General features: G+C 55.1%; 2 protein-coding genes across 10 annotated transcripts in view; both read left to right on the plus strand.

Annotated features, from left to right (window-relative positions):
• The window catches only part of MYO9B (myosin IXB), a 137,891-nt gene extending 131,262 nt beyond the window's left edge, over window positions 1-6,629 (plus strand). For 5 of the 9 annotated variants that reach the window (XM_077978232.1, XM_077978233.1, XM_077978238.1 and 2 more), the window contains 8 exons: window positions 53-181; window positions 470-575; window positions 902-1,033; window positions 2,935-3,058; window positions 3,689-3,736; window positions 4,068-4,201; window positions 4,984-5,111; window positions 5,232-6,629. In XM_077978232.1, coding sequence (XP_077834358.1) covers window positions 53-181; window positions 470-575; window positions 902-1,033; window positions 2,935-3,058; window positions 3,689-3,736; window positions 4,068-4,201; window positions 4,984-5,111; window positions 5,232-5,647 — 1,217 coding nt within the window. In that variant the 3' untranslated portion in view covers window positions 5,648-6,629. Of the gene's footprint in view, window positions 1-52; window positions 182-469; window positions 576-901; window positions 1,034-2,934; window positions 3,059-3,688; window positions 3,737-4,067; window positions 4,206-4,983; window positions 5,124-5,231 lie in introns of all 9 variants that reach the window. The other 4 variants (XM_077978239.1, XM_077978234.1, XM_077978240.1 and 1 more) reach the window with 4 other exon arrangements.
• A 2,428-nt stretch (window positions 6,630-9,057) lies between these two features.
• On the plus strand, window positions 9,058-13,915 carry USE1 (unconventional SNARE in the ER 1). Its single transcript, NM_001257921.1, is given in 8 exon segments — window positions 9,058-9,206; window positions 9,499-9,548; window positions 9,687-9,765; window positions 9,863-10,015; window positions 11,151-11,160; window positions 12,073-12,100; window positions 13,301-13,475; window positions 13,718-13,915. Coding segments are annotated over 8 exon segments (780 nt in total). The 5' UTR covers window positions 9,058-9,104; the 3' UTR covers window positions 13,901-13,915.
• The last annotated feature ends 5,839 nt before the right edge of the window (window positions 13,916-19,754 follow it).

A 19,754-nucleotide genomic window follows, 5' to 3' on the forward strand; every position in this document is an offset into this window, starting at 1 on the left:
CAGCCGTCTCACCAGTGTGCCGCTCACCAGTCCCACCCCACTCACCCCACAGACCCCACAGCAGTCAAGCTGGAGAATTTCCCCATCCATGCCATCACGGGGGTGCTGAAGCAGTGGCTGCGGGAGCTGCCTGAGCCCCTCATGACCTTCGCACAGTACGGCGACTTCCTCCGAGCCGTTGGTGAGCCCCACCCGCAGGTGGCCATGGCCAGGGTACAGCGCTTGCTGTAACCAGCCCAGGAGGCAGGACCACCCGGTTCACAAGCTGAGAAACTGAGGCCCGAAGCAGTCGGCCCAGCCAAACCGGGTTCCCAGTTTGGGCTGGGGCCAGGACACCTCTGTAGCCATCCATTCTTGCGTGGGCACCACAGGGTGGATGGCACCCGTGCATCTCAGGTCGTGTTGGTGGGGACAACAGGCACCTTGGGGACCCTTGGGAGCTGACGCCCTCAAACCCCACTGCTTGCAGAGCTGCCAGAGAAGCAGGAGCAGCTGGCTGCCATCTATGCCGTCCTGGAGCACCTTCCGGAGGCCAACCACAACTCCCTGGAGAGACTCATCTTCCACCTCGTCAAGCAAGTGCCTCCCCACCTGCCCTCTGTGGGGTTAGGGTCGCACTGGGAACCCCCGAGGCAGCATTTCCCAGGGAGACCCGAGCTGGCGTTCTGTGGTGGTTTCAAACCAGGATGCAGACCGCTGTTGTGGGTTCTGGGAGGGGGCCAGGCTGCTGGGCCGCCCGGGTCCGTTGAGGTACCTCTGCTTCCTGCAGAAGCATCTTGCGGCGCTGGGCTGCGGCACTGCTTTCCTAACAGGCACCCCAGGGCTCAGAAGTTCAGTCTCGGGGCTCCCTGGGACCTCCCTCCCTCAGCCGTAGCCGTCCTCTAACTGCCAGTGACTGCAGGGTGGCCCTGCTCGAGGATGTCAACCGCATGTCGCCCGGGGCCCTGGCCATTATCTTCGCACCCTGCCTCCTGCGCTGCCCTGACAACTCGGACCCCCTGACCAGCATGAAGGATGTCCTCAAGATTACCACGTGAGTGCCCGCCCTGCCCCGGGACCCCACGACAACTCCATCCATCTCTGTGTAAATAAATGTGTAAGAAAAGTCCAGAGCCGAGTGCAGCGGTTCACACCTGTAATCCCAGCTACTTTGGGAGGCCAGGGCAAGAGGATCACTTGAGGCCAGGAGTTTGAGACCAGCCTGGGCAACATAGTGAGACCCTACAAAAAATTCTGAAATTTTAAATTTTTGTCTCTACAGAAAATTTAAAAATTAGGCCAGGCATGGTGGTTCACGCCTGTAATCCCAGCATTTTGGGAGGCCGAGGTGGGTGGATCCCTTGAGGCCAGGAGTTCAAGACCAGCCTGGCCAACATGGTGAAACCCCATCTCTATTAAAAATATAAAACTTAAGCTAGGCAAGTTGACTCACGCCTCTAATCCAGCACTTTGGGAGGCGGAGACGGGCGGATCACCTGAGGTCAGTAATTCGAGACCAGCCTGACCAACATGGAGAAATCCTGTCTCTACTAAACATACAAAATTAGCCGGGCATGGTGGCGCATGCTTGTAATCCCAGCTACCTGGGAGGCTGAGGCAGGAGAATCACTTGAACCCAGGAGGCGGAGGTTGCAGTGAGCCGAGGTCACACCATTGCACTCCAGCCTGGGCAACAAGAGCGAAACTCCGTCTCAAAAAAAGGAAGAAAAAATACAAAAATTAGCTGAGCCTGGTGGCATGTGCCTATAATGCCAGCTACCAGGAGGCAGAGGCTACAGTGAGCTAGATTGCACCACTGCACTCCAGCTGGGCAACAGCGTGAGACTCCGTCTCAAAAAGAAAATTTTAAGAAATTACATATATAAACTAGACAGGTGTGGTGGCAGGCACCTGTAATCCCAGCGGCTTAGGAGGCTGAGGCAGGATAATTGCTTGAACCCAGGAGGTGGAGGTTGCAGTGAGCCGAGATCACGCCACTGCACTCCAGCCTGGGTGACAGAACGAGACTCCATCTCCAAAAAAAAAAAAAAAAAAAGCAACTATCCAGATGGCAGTGGTCCCAGCAGTTGTGTCTTTCTGAATGTGCTTTAATGAGCACACCCCATTGTACTAAAACCGAACTTTTAGCAAAGGCTGGATGATAGGCGAATGATAGTGGACTCCTGTCTCTGCTACACAGCGTCCTGTCAGGGGAGGATAAGGAACAAGCAGCAGCTCCTGCAGCTCGCACCACAGAGCTCACCCAAACTGAGTCCCTCTGGTACTGACCACTCCAAGCTGAGTCCCTCTGGTACTGACCACTCCAAACTGAGTCCCTCTGGTACTGACCACTCCGAGCTGAGTCCCTCTGGTACTGACCACTCCGAGCTGAGTCCCTCTGGTACTGACCACTCCGAGCTGAGTCCCTCTGGTACTGACCACTCCGAGCTGAGTCCCTCTGGTACTGACCACTCCGAGCTGAGTCCCTCTGGTTCTGACCACTCCGAGCTGAGTCCCTCTGGTTCTGACCACTACGAGCTGAGACCCTCTGATACTGACACCACCAGGCTGGCCTTGACCACCAAGTGGGCATACTGTGGGTCAGAGCACATGTCTGGAGCCCCTGGGGCCATCTGCCTGCTGCCCCTGGGACAAACTGCCCAGCAGCTTGGACTTCTCTGGAAGGCAAGATAATCCCCACCCTGCTGGTGACTAGGGGCTTCAGTTCACTCTGACCCTCCTTCAAACAAGGAGGCGTGCAGAGACAGGAGACTCAGGCTCAGAGAGGTGGAGTGAGCTGCCAAAGGTCACACAGCATGGGAGCCTTCACAGCCATGTCCCAGGCACTGCTTGGTCTCTGAGCCTCAGCCACTGCCCCCCAGGTACCAACTCCTGGACCTCAAATGTGCCCGGGGCGGTAACTGAGTCGCTTCCTCCCGTGGGCCTTCTCTGTAGGTGCGTGGAGATGCTGATCAAGGAGCAGATGAGGAAATACAAAGTGAAGATGGAGGAGATCAGCCAACTGGAGGCTGCAGAGAGCATCGCCTTCCGCAGGCTTTCGCTCCTGCGACAAAATGCTGTGAGTACCGGTGATCGCGGGGGCGGGGCCTCTTTGGTGGGCGGGGTCTGGTGCTGGGCAGGGCCTTTGGCGTGGCTTTGTTGCTGGGAAGGTTGTTGGGCGGGGTCTTGGTGGAAGGGGGGCCTTGGGTGGGCGGGACCTCCCATGCCGAGGATGGGACTGGGTAGTGGATGTAGTCTCGGGTAGCCGGGCGGGGCCTCCCTTTCCAGTTCCCCGCCCACTCTTACCACACCCTTGGCCACAGCCATAACCAGCCTGGCTGGGGCCACCGGGCCGTGCAGGCAGGGGCAGACTTACTGCCTTGAACAAAAGACGATGGTCCTCGCTCAGCCTCACTCCAATTGTGTCCCTCTAGGTGAGGCAGGTGGGGGACCAGTTTCCCACTTGCTGGTGGTTCAGGTCATCAGTCCAGCCTTGTCCCTTCTGACCTGGGCCCTCTGCCCCTGGGAAATGTCCCCAGAGCAGAAGAATCAGCCCCACAGTGCAGGGGTGCGTTAGTGGGGAACGGGCTCTGGGCTCCTGTGGGAACCAGGGACCCCCTGTCTTGGTACTGGTCATTGGATGTATCCCCAGCTCATGCCTGTGTCTGTCTTGGCCCATGTGGTCACCCTGTGTTCATCTCTCTCCCAGCTATGGCCTCTCAAACTGGGGTTTTCGTCTCCCTATGAGGGGGTCCTGGTATGTACACGTTCGGTGGGCCCGCAGTGCATGTCTCCCGGTGCGGTGCATGCTGGAGTTCCCTGGGGCCCTGGGCCCCTCGTAGGATAGACGGAGCCTGTCCTAACCTTCCAGAAGTGCATGCTGGGGAGGCCCCTTGCCTGCTGAGCTTCTGTGCCCAGGACGACTAATCGGCCACACGACCACCACTCTGTCCCGTGGGATTCCTAGAGAAGTCTCACTAAGAGCCCAGCGCATCCACATCAGAACTAACCTGGGACCTGCTCACACCTCTGGCACTAACCTCGCCCACTCAGAGGAGTCAGTCAGACCCCTTGCTGCTTTCTTTCAGAACAAGAGCCCCAAGGCCCGGGACAGCCAGGGGGAGGAGCTGGAGGTGCTGCTGGAGGAGGAGGCAGCCGGTGGCGATGAGGACCGGGAAAAAGAGATTCTCATTGAACGGATCCAGTCCATCAAGGAGGAGAAGCAAGTGGCCCGGTCCCCTCCCTCAGTCCTTCATGTTTAGGGCAAGCTGGAGCGCAGGTTCCATCCCTGGTGGTCCGCTTGGCCTCGCCAGGTTTGGTCCTGTCATCCCTGATACTGGGCAAACAACACTTATTTTCTTTTTTGAAACGGAGTCTCGCTTTGTCACCCAGCTGGAGTGCAGTGGTGCGATCTCGGCTCACTGCAACCTCCGCCTCCCAGGTTCAAGCAATTCTCTGCCTTAGCCTCCAAGTAACTGGGACTACAGGTGCCCACCACCACACCCAGCTAATTTTGTGTTTTTAGCAGAGACAGGGTTTCAGCACATTGGCCAGGCTGGTCTTGAACTCCTGACCTCAAGTGATCCCCCACCTTGGCCTCCCAAAGTGTTGGGATTACAGGTGTGAGCCACCATACTCGGCCTTTATTTCTGAGACAGGGTCTTGCTCTGTCACCCAGGCTGGATTGTAGTGATGCGATCACGGTTCACTGCAGCCGCAATCGCTTAGGCTCAAGGGGTCCTCCCACCTCAGCCTCCCCAGTAGCTGGAACCACAGGTGCACATCACCACGCCTGCCTAATTCATTTACTTTTTGTAGAACAGGGTCTGCCTATGTTGCCCAGGCTGGGTTCAAACTCCTGGGCTCAAGCAATCTTCTTGCTTGGGGTGGGGGGAGGTTGGGGACATGGAGTTACATCTAGGAGCAGGACGGCCTGCTCTGTTCCACACTGGCCTGGCACTTTTGGTGGAGTGGCTTTGGACACCACGACGCTTTTTCCTCCAGGGAGGACATCACCTATCGGCTGCCGGAGCTGGACCCAAGGGGCTCAGACGAGGAGAACCTGGACTCGGAGACGTCGGCCAGCACCGAGAGCCTGCTGGAGGAGCGGGCCGGGCGGGGGGCCTCGGAAGGTCAGTATTAAGGTAGCGTCTGCTTTTCTCCTTCCCATCCATCCCAGCAGGCCCCAGGGCGAGGGTCCTCCGACTGCCGGCCCTGAAGCTGCAGTAACCCTGCCATCTGTCTCTCAAAAGGGCCCCCTGCGCCTGCTCTCCCTTGCCCCGGCGCGCCCGCCCCGAGCCCCCTCCCCGCCGTGGCTGCCCCTCCACGACGAAGGCCGTCGTCCTTCGTAACGGTCAGAGTGAAGACCCCCCGGCGGACCCCCATCATGCCCACGGCCAACATCAAGCTCCCACCAGGCCTGCCCTCCCACCTGCCTTGCTGGGCACCGGGTGCCCGGGAGGTGGCTGCCCCAGTGCGGCGCCGGGAGCCACCTGCCCGCCGCCCGGACCAGGTACATTCCGTGTACATCACGCCCGGGGTACACCTGCCAACGCAGGGCGCCCTGGAGCCCCTAGAAGAGGATGGCCAGCCACCTGGGGCCAAGCGAAGGTACTCGGACCCCCCAAAGTACTGCCTGCCCCCCGCCTCGGGCCAGGCCAATGGCTGAGGGCCACAGCTGACAAAGTCTGCATGTCCGAGGACGGCCCCTGCACTGGAGCTGGGCGCCAGAGCTGCAGAGCTAGTGTTCGGCCCTCAGAGAAGGATCCAGAATCAAAAGCTCAAGAGCGACGTGAGGTGGGCACCGGCCCCAAGTGCAGAGTCAAGGCAGGGAGAGGCCGGCTGGAGCCAGGCCCCCCTCGCACCCAGCCCCCAAATCACCGACGCACCTGCGGGGAGCGCCACATCTCCGCCTGCAGCCTCACATCTCCCCACTCCCCTTTTGTACGTTTAACCGTTTCTTTGTACGTGGTTTACGTAACTTTAAACTGTAACAGCCTTAATGGAAGACCAAATGGTTTTTTATATGTGTATGTACAAAGTTTTCTATTAACGCTGCCCGTCTCCCTTATAACCTGGACTTGAGCTGTCAGAGCGGAGGCCACTAGGCCCCTGTGCGTCTGAGGCTCAGACCCCTGCTATGGTTGGCTTGGGGTGGCCAGTGGGCTGGGACCCTCCATGAGAGTTTTGGACACTTGGGCCACCTGACCCGTGCCCGTCTGACACATGTCTCCGGGGGACAGCCACCTGGCCAATGTGCATGTGAGGACGTGCTGGAACCTTCTATGGGGGTCTAGGCTATTGGCTGGAGCCAGGACATGAGTCAGGGGCACCACAGACCTCACATGCCAGGGAGACTTGAATGTGGCTGTCACTCTTCCGGACGCCAAGGGCTGCAGGAGGCTGGCTGCTCTTGGCACTACCCACCCCATGTGACAGAACAGGAGCCAGTGACTCAGGACTGCTCACGGACCAGGAGGGCAATGCCTGAAGTCAGACCTCCCTACAGGTCAACAGGGACAACCTGGGGATCTCTGGAGCAGGGCCCTCCTCTCTCAGGCTTGGCCCACTCCCCCAGACACCTGGACACATGGCCACAAATCTGGGACAAAGGGCCCTCCGCACGGCGTGAAATAAAAAGTGCCTGAGAAGTGTGTGCCTGGGATGCCTGCTCATGTGGGATCGGGCTTGGAAGAGCAGGGCCAGGGGGTGGGGGTCTGCCCTGTGGCCTCAGCCAAGAAGGGTGCAGGGGATGGTGGAACACTGTCCTCAAAGATCTGTCTTGACCCTCCAGCAAATGGAGCTCCCAGCAGAGCCTCACTTGGCAAGGAGCACCTGCTGTCCTTGGGAGCCTCTCTGGCCTCCCTGTTTCAATGCCCAGTCTCTGGAGCCTAAATGTCAGCTGCAGCCACCACCCATCCATCAGAGGTAGCCAGTTCCCTGTGGGCCCAGCAGGACAGGAACAGATGGGCTCCCAGGCTGCCATCAAATGGGAGTTGTGGGCACTGGCTGGCTGGTGTTGGTTCGGGGGCCCTGAAGAACCCAAGTCCAGACTGCACATGCCAGAGGTTTGAGGGGCTTGTCCAAGGCCACACAGCTGGGAGGGGCATGGCTGGGATTTAGACTCTGCCCTGCCAGCCTCTAGAGGCCCCTTTGATGGGCCCTGGGTTTGGTCTCCATGGTTGTGGGGTTTTTTTGTTTGTTTTTTTGAAACATGGTCTCTGTCGCCCAGGCGGGAGTGCAGTTCGCACGATCTCAGCCCACTGCAGCCTCCACCTCCCAAAGCGATTCTCCTGCCTCAGCCTCCCGAGTAGCTGAGATTACAGGTGTGCACCACCACACCTGGCTAATTTTTGTATTTTTTGATAAACAGGGTTTCACCATGTTGGCCAGGCTGCTCCAAACTCCTGACCTCCAGTGATCCACCCACCTCACCCTCCCAAAGTGCTGGGATTGCAGGCATGAGCCACCACACCCAGCCCTCCATTGTATTTTTCTTTTTTTTTTTTCTTTTTTTTTTTTTTTTTTTGAGATGGATTCTTGCTCTGTTGCCCAAGCTGGAGTGCAATGGCGCAATCTTGGCTCACTGCAACATCTGCCTCCTGGATTCAAGCGATTTGCCTGCCTCAGCTTCCCAAGTAGCTGGGATCACAGGCACCCACCATCACACCCAGCTAATTTTTGTATTTTTAGTAGAGACGGGGTTTCACCATGTTGGCCAGGCTGGTCTCAAACTCCTGACCTCAGTTGATCACCTGCCTCAGCCTCCCTAAGTGCTGGGATTACAGGCGTGAGCCACTGCGCCCATCCGTCTATGGTATTTTTCAAGGACATCAGGCCCACTGGTGTGACCAAGGTACAGATGATCTAAGGTATGGGAAAACATGAGGGCTGCATGCCAGGCCCTGGTCCCTGTGAAGCCCCCACCCTCATCCTCTCACTCCAGAAGCGTGGCACTGCAGGCATAGGGGTACTCAGCTTCCAGGTAATGAGGTGGGCTGGGAAGGGGTTCTCTCCACGGGGGTCTGGGCGTTAGGGGGGACCCAGCCCCACCTTGCTCACTCTGAGGCAGAGCTGCCCCATATCACCCTTGAGGCAGGTACTGTCACACTGTACATTTCCCGGGGGAAGAAACGGATCAAGAAAAGTTAAACTCGCCCAGGGCCGGGGATGGAATCAGAGCTGGAGCTGTGACCTGGAAGCTCATAACCACAATACAGATGAGCCCCGCTGAGGTGGGGGAAGCCTTGGATTCCTGAATTCCAGGCTAGAGCCCCTCCTACAAGAGAAATCGGGAAGGGCCCGCGGAGGTGAAACAGCTCCGACTGGGAAGAATCCAGGTAGTAGTGGGGTGGGGGGAGGTACTTCGAGCAAGCAAAACAGAACAAGAGGGCACAGTGCAGGGGGGTCTGACACCCGAAGATCCCGGTCGTCCTATCATTCCCGAAGGGTTAACACGCTCTCGAAGAAAAGGAAGTGATTCGCCTGAGTAAGAAAGAATGGGGTGGCGCCTCTCCTATTTTTTTTTTTTTTTTTTTTTTTTGAGACGGAGTCTCGCTCTGTCGCCCAGGCTGGAGTGCAGTGGCCGGATCTCAGCTCACTGCAACCTCCGCCTCCCGGGTTCACGCCATTCTCCTGCCTCAGCCTCCCGAGTAGCTGGGACTACAGGCGCCCGCCACCTCGCCCGGCTAGTTTTTTGTATTTTTTAGTAGAGACGGGGTTTCACCGTGTTAGCCAGGATAGTCTCGATCTCCTGACCTCGTGATCCACCCGTCTCGGCCTCCCAAAGTGCTGGGATTACAGGCTTGAGCCACCGCGCCCGGCCCTCTCTCCTATTTTTTTTTAAATAGAGGTAGGGTCGCGCTATATTGCCCGGGCTGGCCTCGAACTCCTGGCTTCAAGCAATCCTTTCCCAACTCCGCCTCCTAAAATGCTGGCATTACAGCCCTGAGGCAGCGCGCCCGGCCCAGCGCCCCGCCTCAAAACAAGGTATTACTTCTGCTCCAAACAAAGATGGGCCAGCGAACGGGAGCAGGCGAAACATCCGCCCGGAAGGCCACTTGAAGGCACTTCCGCCCTCTCTTAACATGGCGCCGGCGGAAGGGGCGGGGTAGGGCCGGGCGATAATGGCGGCGTCGAGGCTGGAGCTGAACCTGGTGCGGCTACTATCCCGCTGCGAGGCGATGGCAGCGGAGAAACGGGACCCGGACGAGTGGCGCCTGGAGAAGGTGAGGGGATCTCGCACTGCCGCGTAGAGTCCGACTCCCGGGGGGTGGTTCCTAGGGTTGGAAGCCACCTAGCCGGACTCCCCTGCCCCAGTAGCCTCTCGGGCAGCGCCCTTTCCGGTCAGTCCCGCCACGTCTACCTGTAGCTTCCGCCCCCGTCCCTGGGACTCCGCCCCTCCCCCACTGGCCCCGCCTCCTTTGCGCTTGACCCCTCCCATTTGTCGGCCCCGCCCCCCACTCCCATGAGCAGGACGTGGGAACGACCCCCGGGTGACAATCCACTTTTCCTCCCCAGTACGTGGGAGCCCTGGAGGACATGTTGCAGGCCCTGAAGGTCCACGCGAGGTGAGTGCAGGCAGCCTTACTGCTTTCACATCAGCACGTGGCTATTCTGGGACATCCCAGTACCGCTGTCCCAGCTGGGACCCTTCCCTGAGCTGGGGACCATGGACAGGCTTTCTTTTTCTTCTTCCTACCTCCCAGCAAACCGGCCTCTGAGGTGATCAATGAATATTCCTGGAAGGTGGATTTTCTGAAGGGGATGCTGCAAGCCGAGAAGCTGGTGAGAAGGGGTGCCCCTCCCCCTCAGCCCCCATCACCGCTCACTTTCGTCCCCAGGACCTGCCCCTCCAGTGACTTCTCTTCCCACATTTCTGCAGACCTCCTCCTCAGAGAAAGCACTGGCCAACCAGTTCCTGGCCCCTGGCCGTGTGCCAACCACAGCCAGAGAGCGAGTGCCCGCCACAAAGACGGTGCATCTGCAGTCACGGGCGCGGTACACCAGCGAGATGCGGAGTGAGCTACTAGGCACGGTAGGGCTCCTTTCCTGGTCCCTGGGAACCCCTTGGACAGGGACGGGGGTTCTATGCCTGCAGGCAGCCGGAACCACAATACTGTCAGATACAGGGGCTCTGAGGGGGTCCAGCAATCGCTTCCCTGGGTCATCACACAAGGCCGCCCAACAGAGGGGCACTGTGGCTAAGGCTTTGCTAGATGAATAGCAAATTTGGTACAAGGCAAAAATGGAACGTGTCAGGTTAAGCCCCAGAGTTGGCCCAAGAGCAGGGTTTGAGTCCTGGCTTGCAACTTACAAGACACGAAAGTTTCTTCAGCTGTAAGAGAAGATGACAAGTTCCTTTCTGAGCACTTTATGTGGATCAGCTCAATCTTTTAAAATATGAGTTGTTGTGGCGGGGCGCGGCAGCTCACGCCTGTAATCCCAGCACTTTGGAGGCCAAGGCGGGCAGATCATTTGAGGTCGCGAGTTAGAGACCAGCCTGACCAACATGGAGAAACCCCGTCTTTACTAAACATACAAAATTAGCTGGGCGTGGTGGCACATGCCTGTAATCCCAGCTACTCAAGAGGCTGAGGCAGGAGAATCGCTTGAACCTGGGAGGCAGAGGTAGCGGTGAGCCAAGATTGAGCCATTGCACTCCAGCCTGGGCAATAAGAGCAAAACTCCATCTCAAAAAATATATATATATGAGTGGTTGTTACCAGTTTATAGTTGAGGAAACAGGCTCAGAGGTCATGGGATTTCCCCATGTCCTGACTGAAGGTGAAAAGGTTGAGATCAGAAGGGACAGGTTTGGGAACAAGACAAGGGGGGTGACTTCATGGCATTTACTTTTTTTTTTTTTTTTTTGAGATGGAGATTCACTCTTGTTGCCGAGGCTGGAGTGCAGTGGGGCGATCTCGGCTTACTGCAACCTCCGCCTCCTGGGTTCAAGAGATTCTTCTGCCTCAGCCTCCTGAGCCATGGAATCACAGGCACCCCTACCACACCTGGCTAATTTTTTGTATTTTTAGTAAAGATGGGGTTTCATTACGTTGGCCAGGCTGGTCTCGAACTCCTGACCTCAGGTGACCTGCCCACCTCGGCCTCCCAAAGTGCTGGGAGTGAGCCACCGCACCCAGTCTCATGCCACTTACTTCTTTCCACAGGACTCTGCAGGTGAGTCACCATGAACACAACAGGACTTGAGGGCCAGCTGCCTAGGACAAGACATACATCCTTGCTGCCCTGGGGCCTCCATGCCCAGCCTGACTCCAACAGCAACATAACCAAATTACACGTGGAGGAAGAGCCAGGACAGAGGAAATGACCCCGAGAGGAAACAGAGCTAGGCACTCCTGCCGGGCACAGTGGCTCACACCTGTAATCCCGGCAATTTGGGAGGCTGAGGCAGGTGGATCACTTGAGGTCAGGAGTTTGAGACCAGCCTGGCCAACATGACCAAACCTTGTCTCTACTAAAAATACAGAACTTAGCCGGATGCAGTGCCGCCTGTCTGTAGTCCCAGCTCCTCAGGAGGCTGAGGCAGGAGAATTGCTTGAACCCAGGAGGTGGAGGTTGCAATGAGCTGAGATCACACCACTGCACTCCAGCCAGGGTGACACAGCAAGACTCCCTCTCAAAAAAAAAAAAAGGAAAAAAATTAGCCAGGTGTGGTGACGCACACCTATAGTCCCAGCTATTTGGGGGGCTGAGGCAGGAGGATTGCTTGAGGCTGGGAGGGGGAGGTTGCAGTGAGCTGAGATCGTGCCAGTGCACTCCAGCGTGGTTGACAGAGAAAGACTCTATCTCAAAAATAAGCAAATAGATAAATTTGTTAAAGCTAGGCACGCCCAGCCTATGGGACCAAGGCTAGGCTGGAGGGAGGGATCTGGGGTCTGAGGGAAATGAGACAGGAGTAAGGAGACTCTCCTAGAAGAGGGGGTATTCAAGCATGGTCAGAAGCCAACGGGGCAGCAGACAAGATGAGGAAACAACATTCCAAACAGTAGGCCCAGCACAGGCAATGGTTAGGATGCCGGAAACAGGAAACAAACACTTGCCTTTTTGCTTGGCCTGTTTTGCTTTCAGAGCCTGAGATGGACGTAAGGAAGAGAACGTGAGTGTCTGTGGCCCTGGGGGGGCAGTAGTGGCAACTGGGTGGTGCGGCAGGGACGGGGTGGCACTGGCCAAACCCTGGACCACTGAGGCACTACCACAAGGATCTAAACGAACCAGAAGCCACTTCTGTGGATGCTCTTCGCAGAAGTCAAAGTAGGCCAGACGCAGTGGCACACGCCCATAATCCCAACACTTTGGGAAACTGAGGCAGACGGATCACCTGAGGCGAGGAGTTCAAGACCAGCCTGGCCAACATGGCAAAACCCTGTCTCTACTAAAAATACAAAAAATTAGCCGGGTATGGTGGCGGGCGCCTGTAGTCCCAGCTACTCGGGAGGCTGAGGCAGGGGAATCTCTTGAACCCGACAGGCGGAGGTTGCAGTGGGCCAAGATGGTGCCATTGCACTCCAGCCTGGGCAACAGAGTGAAACTCAGTCAAAAAAAAAAAAAAGAGCTGGATGCAGTGGCTCACGCCTGTAATCCCAGCACTTTGGGAGGCCGAGGCGGGTGGATCACCTGAAGTTAGGAGTTCGAGACCAGTCTGACCAATATGGTGAAACCCCATCTCTACTAAAAACACCAAATTAGCCAGGTGTGGTGGCAGGCACCTGTCATCCCAGCTACTTGGGAGGCTGAGGCAAGAGAATCGCTTGAACCCGGGTGGCAGAGGTTGCAGTTAGCTGAGATGGTGCCATTGCACTCCAGCCTGGGTGACAAGGGCGAAACTCTGTCCCAAAAAAAAAAGTCAAAGCAGAGGAGGGGAAACTGAGTCCCACACAGGGCTGTGGCTGAAGCCATGACCTTTGGCTTGCTTTGAAAATGTGTTGGTCGGCCGGGCGCGGTGGCTCATGCCTGTAATCCCAGCACTTTGGGAGGCTCAGGCGAGCGGATCACGAGGTCAAGAGATTGAGACCATCCTGGCCAACATGGTGAAACCTCGTCTCTATTAAAAATATAAAAAAATTAGCTGGGCGTGGTGGCGGGTCCCTGTAATCCCAGCTACTCAGGAGGCTGAGGGAGGAGAATCGCTTGAACCCAGGAGGTGGAGGTTGCAGTGAGCTGAGATCACGCCATTGCACTCCAGCCTGGGCGACAGAGCGAGACGCTGTCTCAAAAAAAAAAAACAAGAAAATGTATTGGTCTTCTCCTCTTTCCCACTCCATCTCTCATGCCCTCCTCCCACCATGTGTGAGATCAGTGGAGTGGCAGGGTCCCAGCCAGTGAGTGAGAAGCAGTCGGCAGCTGAGCTAGACCTCGTCCTGCAGCGACATCAGAATCTCCAGGAAAAGCTGGCAGAAGAGATGCTAGGACTGGCCCGGAGCCTCAAGACCAATACGCTGGCCGCCCAGAGTATCATCAAGAAGGACAACCAGGTGTGGAGACTGGGGGAGCTCTCCAGCCTCTGCCCTGGGGCATCAGAGAAGGCTTCCCAGCACAGGAGCATGGTGGCTGGGGCTTTGTGGGATGAATAGGAGTTTTGTAGAAGGCAACAATCGCATTCCCTGCAGAGGGCACAGCACCAGCAAGCGACAAGAGGTGCAGGCCAGCCCCAGGGAAGTAGAGAGAAGCTATTCAGGCCCCAGTCCTGTTGACACCCTTTCCACCTTCCCCGCAGACCCTGTCACACTCACTGAAAATGGCAGACCAGAACCTGGAGAAGCTGAAGACAGAGTCAGAGCGGCTGGAGCAGCACACACAGAAGTCAGTCAACTGGTTCCTCTGGGCCATGCTCATTATCGTCTGCTTCATCTTCATTAGTATGATCCTCTTCATTCGAATCATGCCCAAACTCAAATAAAGACCCCCGCCCACCTTGTCTGTCTTCCTTCTGTCCCCTGTCCCCATCCAGCAATGCCTTTCAGGGTGGGCAACGAGATGGGAGGGTCTTTGGAGGTCCCTGAAGAGCCACAGAGAGTGTGTGAGCAGGGAAAGAAGAACCTCAGTGCCAGATGCGGGGGCTCACGCCTGGAATCCCAGCACTTTGGGAGGCCAAGGCAGGTGGATCACTTGAGCTCAGGAGTTCGAGACCAGCCTGGCCAATGTGGTGAAAACCCGTCTCTACCAAAAAATACAAAACTCAGGCGGGCATGGTGGCACATGCCTGTAGTCCCAGCTACTTGGGAGGCTTAGGCACGAGAATCGCTTGAACCCAGGAAGTGGAGGTTGCAGCGAGCCGAGATCGCGGTACTGTACTCCAACCTGAGCAACAGAGCAAGACTCTATTGCAAAAAAAAAAACAGAAAAAGTCAGGCTGGCGGGTGGTGACTCATCAAACTCTCCCTCCGCCCATGTTCCTCTGGAGCCTACCCCATAATGGACGAGGCCCAGCCCCAGGAGGCCCTAGGAGCCTCCGATTAGCAGACTCACAGCCAAACTCAATGCCTTCAGCAATGTGAGGCCAGAGTGAGGCCAAAGGGTAGGACAGGGGCTTGGAGGGTCGAGGAGGAGTGGGGTAATGACAGGAGCTCAGCCTGGAGGAGGGGGTCTCAACACTAGGTCTTCCCTGGAATTGAAGGCAATAGTTTGAGGACACAGCTCAGCCACACTGCAGCCCCAGCTCTTGGGACACTACAGATCCCTCATACAGTCACTCGACAAACACACATGGGTCGTGCCCAGCGCTCCCTGGAGACCCTGCCCTCCCCAGGTCATAGTCTGATCATTTCAAAGGAGAACTGGGTGGGTACTAGGGTAGGGGTCCTGAAAAGGGTCATGGAGTAGGAATTCTGGGGTCCTGAGCCCTGCTCTCACACCAGCTCCAGACAGGGCACAGCCTGTAAGGGAGCAGCTGAGGGGCTTGGTGACAAGGGCTTGGGGTGTCTGCCCCATGGCAGCATGACGGCATTGTGGAGACCCTCGGAGGTGCCCAGTGGACCCCCCACCCAATGGACCCCATCACACAGTGAGTAAAATCATTAGGTAGGGATTTTTTTTTTTTTTTTTTTTTTTTTTTGAGACAGGGTCTCACTCTGTGGTCCAGGCTAGAGTGCAGTGGTGCAATCATAGCTCACTGCAGCCTTGACTTCCTAGCCTCAAGCAATCCTCCTGCCTTGGCCTCACAAAGTGCTGGGATTACAGCATAAGCCACTGTGCTCGGCCCAAGTAGACATTTTTAAAAGCGCTACTGGCAGCTTTTAAAAAGTAGATCAAGGCCAGGCGCGGTGGCTCAAGCCTGTAATCCCAGCACTTTGGGAGGCCGAGACGGGCGGATCACGAGGTCAGGAGATTGAGACCATCCTGGCTAACACGGTGAAACCCCGTCTCTACTAAAAAAAATACAAAAAAACTAGCCGGGTGAGGTCGCGGGCGCCTGTAGTCCCAGCTACTCCGGAGGCTGAGGCAGGAGAATGGCGTAAACCCAGGAGGCGGAGCTTGCAGTGAGCTGAGATCCAGCCACTGCACTCCAGCCTGGGCGACAGAGAGAGACTCTGTCTCAAAAAAAAAAAAAAAAGTATATCATAGAGCCGAGCGCAGTGGCTCACGCCTGTAATCCCAACACTTTGGGAGGCTGAGGCAGGCGGATCACTTGACATCAGGAGTTCAAGACCAGCCTAGCCAACATGGCGAAAACCCATCTCTACTAAAAGTACAAAAAATTACCTGGGCATGGTGGTGGGCACCTGTAATCCCAGCTACTTGGGAGGCTGAGGCAGGAGAATTGCTTGAACCCAGGAGGCAGAGGTTGCAGTGAGCTGAGACTGCACCACTGCACTACAGCCTGGGCAACAAGAGCGAGACTCCATCTCAAAAAAAAAAAAAAAAAAAAAAAAGTAGATCATAAGAAGGAGACTGAGCCAGGCATGGTGACTCACACCTACAATCCTAGCTACTGGCGAGTCTGAGGCAGAAGGAACCCTTGAGCCCAGGGATTGGAGGCTACAGTGAGCAGTGATCATGCGGCACTGCACTCCAGCCTGGGAGACACAGCAAGACTCCGTCTCAAAAAAAAAAAAAAAAAAAAAAAAAAAAAAAAAAAGAAAACCACATTGGCCGGGGCACCGTGGCTCATGCCTTGTAATGCCAGCACTGTGGGAGGCCAAGGTGGGAGGATTGCTTGAGCTCAGGAGTTTGAGGCCAGTCTGGACAACATGGTAAAACCCCATCTCTACAAAAAATACTCCCAGCTACTTGGGAGGCTGAGACAGGAGAATGGCTTGAGTCCAGGAGTTCGAGGATGCAGTGAGCTGTGATCACACCACTACACTCCAGCCTGAGCGACAGAGCAAGACCCTGTCTCAAACAACAACAACAGCAAAAGGCAGTACATTAATGCCTCAGAAAACAAAATCACAGATGCTGAAATGACAAATTGTACTGTTTAGCCTCCATTACCCGAAGGCTCCTAATTTGAAAAGAAAGGAAAGGCCGGGCGCGGTGGCTCAAGCCTGTAATCCCTGCACTTTGGGAGGCCGAGACGGGCGGATCACAAGGTCAGGAGATCGAGACCATCCTGGCTAACATGGTGAAACCCCGTCTCTACTAAAAATATACAAAAAACTAGCCGGGCGCGGTGGCAGGCGCCTGTAGTCCCGGATACTCGGGAGGCTGAGGCAGGAGAATGGCGTGAACCCAGGAGGCGGAGCTTGCAGTGAGCTGAGATCCGGCCACTGCACTCCAGCCTGGGCGACAGAGCGAGACTCCGTCTCAAAAAAAATAAAATAAAATAAAAAAGAAAAGAAAAGAAATAGATGGAGATGTTCCTCACTTCACTGAACAATTTCAAGCCAAAGGAAGTGTCGACTTTAACGGGCAAATACTCAAAATTTCTGCCATCAAAATGAGGAATAGGCCAGGCACAGTGGCTAACGTCACCTGTAACGCCGGCACTTTGGGAGGCCGAAAGAGGTAGATCACTTGAGGTCAGGAGTTCGACACCGGCCTGGCCAACATGGTGAAACCTTGTCTCTACCAAAAATACAAAAATTAGACAGGCATGGTGGCACATGGCTGTAATCCCAGCTACTCAGGAGGCTGAGGCAGGACAATCACTTGAACCTGGGAGGCAGAGGTTGCAGTGAGCCGAGATCACACCACTGCACTCCACCCTGGGTAAAAGAGTGAGACTCTGGCTTAAAAAACAAAAACAAGGCTGGGCGCGGTGGGTCATGCCTGTAATCCCAGCACTTTGGGAGGCCGAGGCAGGCAGATCACCTGAGGTCTGGAGTTCAAGACCAGCCTGATCAACATGGAGAAACCCTGTCTCTACTAAAAATACAAAATTAGCCGGGCATGGTGGTGCGTGCCTGTAAACCCAGCTACTCGGGAGGCTGAGGCAGGAGAATGGCTTGAATCTGGGAGGCGGAGGTTGTGGGAAGGCGGAGGTTGCAGTGAGCCAAGATCACGCCATTGCACTCCAGCCTGGGTAACAAGAGTGAAACTCCGTCTCAAAAAAAAAAACAAAAAACAAAAAACAACAAAAAAAAAACTGGGGGAGTGGAATGGGGAAGGATGCTCACAGTCACCCTGCCTCCATAATTTAACATAGTCTTGAGGTGGTAGTCAGCACAACTAGAAGAAAAAAAGAAATGGGGCCAAATATGGTGGTGCATGCCTGTGGTCCCAGATACTCCAAAGGCTGAGGCAGGAGGATTGCTTGAGGCCAGAAGATAGAGACTAGCCTGGGCAACATAGCAAGACCCTGTAAATAGAATAAATAAAATGCCAGGCATGGGGCTCATGTCTTTAGTCCCAACTACTTGGGAGGCTGAAGCAGGAGGACCACTTGATCCTAGGAGTTTAAGACCCCACTGGACAATATAGCGAGACCCCATCTCTACCAATAAAAATTTTAAAATGTAAAAATTATCCAGATGTAGGCCACCTGGTGTGGCTCACGCCTGTCATCCCAGCACTTTGAAAGGCCAAGGCAGGTGGATCACTTGAGGTCAGGAGTTCAAGATCAGCCTGGCCAACATGGTGAAACTCTGTCTTTACTAAAAAATACAAAAATTAGCTGGGCGTGGTGGCAGGTGCCTGTAATCCCAGCTACTCAGAAGGGTGAGGCAGGAGAATTGCTTGAACCCAGGAGGCAGAGATTGCAGTGAGCCACAATCGTTGCATTGCACTCCAGCCTGGGCAACAGAGCAAGACTCCATCTCAAAAAAATAGTAATTATCAGCTGAGTGCAGTAGCTCATGGCGGTAATCCCAGCACTTCGAGATGCTAAGGCGGGTGGATCACGAGGTCAGGAGTTTGAGACCAGCTTGGCCAAGATGGTGAAACCCTATCTCTACTAAAAATACAAAAATTAGCCAGGTGTGGTGGTGTACACCTGTAGTCCCAGCCACTCGGGAGGCTGAGGCAGGAGAATCGCTTGAAACCGAGAGGTGGAGGCTGCAGTGAGCTGAGATCACCCCACTGCATACCAGCCCGGGCGGCAGTGTGAGACTTCCTCTCAAAAAAAAAAAACAAAAAAAACCAAAAATTAACCAGACGTGGTGGCGAGCACCTGTAATCCCAGCTACTCAAGATGCTGAGGCAGGAGAATTGCTTGACCCAGGAGGCGGAGGTAGCAGTGAGCCGAGATCACACCACTGCACTCCAGCCTGGGAGACAGAGCAAGACTCCATCTTTAAAAAAAAAAAAAAAAAAAAAAAAAAATTATCCAGGTGTGGTGGTGCACGCCTGTAGCTCCAATTATTCAGGAGGCTGAGGCAAATGATCACTTGAGCCCAGGAGTTCAAGGCTGCAGTGAGCTATGTTGGCGCCACTGCACTCCAGCCTGTGTGGCAGAGTGAGACCCTGTCTCTAAAACAAGAAGAAAGAAATGAGATTGAAAAATAAGAAAAGAAGAAAAATAAGAAATGAGAGGGCAAAATTATTTGCAGATGACTGTATATATGATAGGCCCAAGCAATGTGACTAAAGATATTTCAATAAAAGAATTCTATAAGCTAGCAAGAGACTTAGGGATATTTTAAAATTCATTTCTTGTATACTTTATATGTATATAGCTTTAAAATGTATTAAAGCATCCCATTTATAGCAGCAATAAAAAAAGATACACTGCCTGGTTACATGAATTTTCTTGACATTTGAAGAACTTTTTTTGGAGTCTTGCTCTGTCGCCTAGGCTGGAGTGGTACAGCGGCACAATCATGGCTCACTGCAACCACCGCCTCCCAGTTTCAAGTGATTCTCCTGCCTCAGCCTCCTGAGTAGCTGGGATTACAGGTGCATGCTACCATGACTGGCTAATTTTTGTATTTTTAGTAGAGACGGGGTTTCACCATGTTGGCCAGGCTGGTCTCGAACTCCTGACCACAAGTGATCCACTCACCTTGGCCTCCCAAACTGCCGGGATTACAGGCATAAGCCACCTTGCCCAGCTGACATTTGAAGAACTTCTTTTTTTTTTTTTTTTTTTTTTTTTTGAGACGTTGTCTCGCTCTGCCGCCCAGGCTGGAGTACAGTGGCGGGATCTCAGCTCACTGCAAGCTCCGCCTCCCGAGTTTACGCCATTCTCCTGCCTCAGCCTCCCAAGTAGCTGGGACTACAGGCGCCTGCCACCTCGCCCGGCTAGTTTTTTGTATTTTTTAGTAGAGACGGGGTTTCACCGTGTTAGCCAGGATGGTCTCGATCTCCTGACCTCGTGATCCGCCCGTCTCGGACTCCCAAAGTGCTGGCATTACAGGCTTGAGCCACCACGCCCG

The sequence above is a fragment of the Macaca mulatta genome, chromosome 19, assembly GCF_049350105.2.
Source record: "Macaca mulatta isolate MMU2019108-1 chromosome 19, T2T-MMU8v2.0, whole genome shotgun sequence".
Taxonomy (NCBI): Eukaryota; Metazoa; Chordata; class Mammalia; order Primates; family Cercopithecidae; genus Macaca; species Macaca mulatta.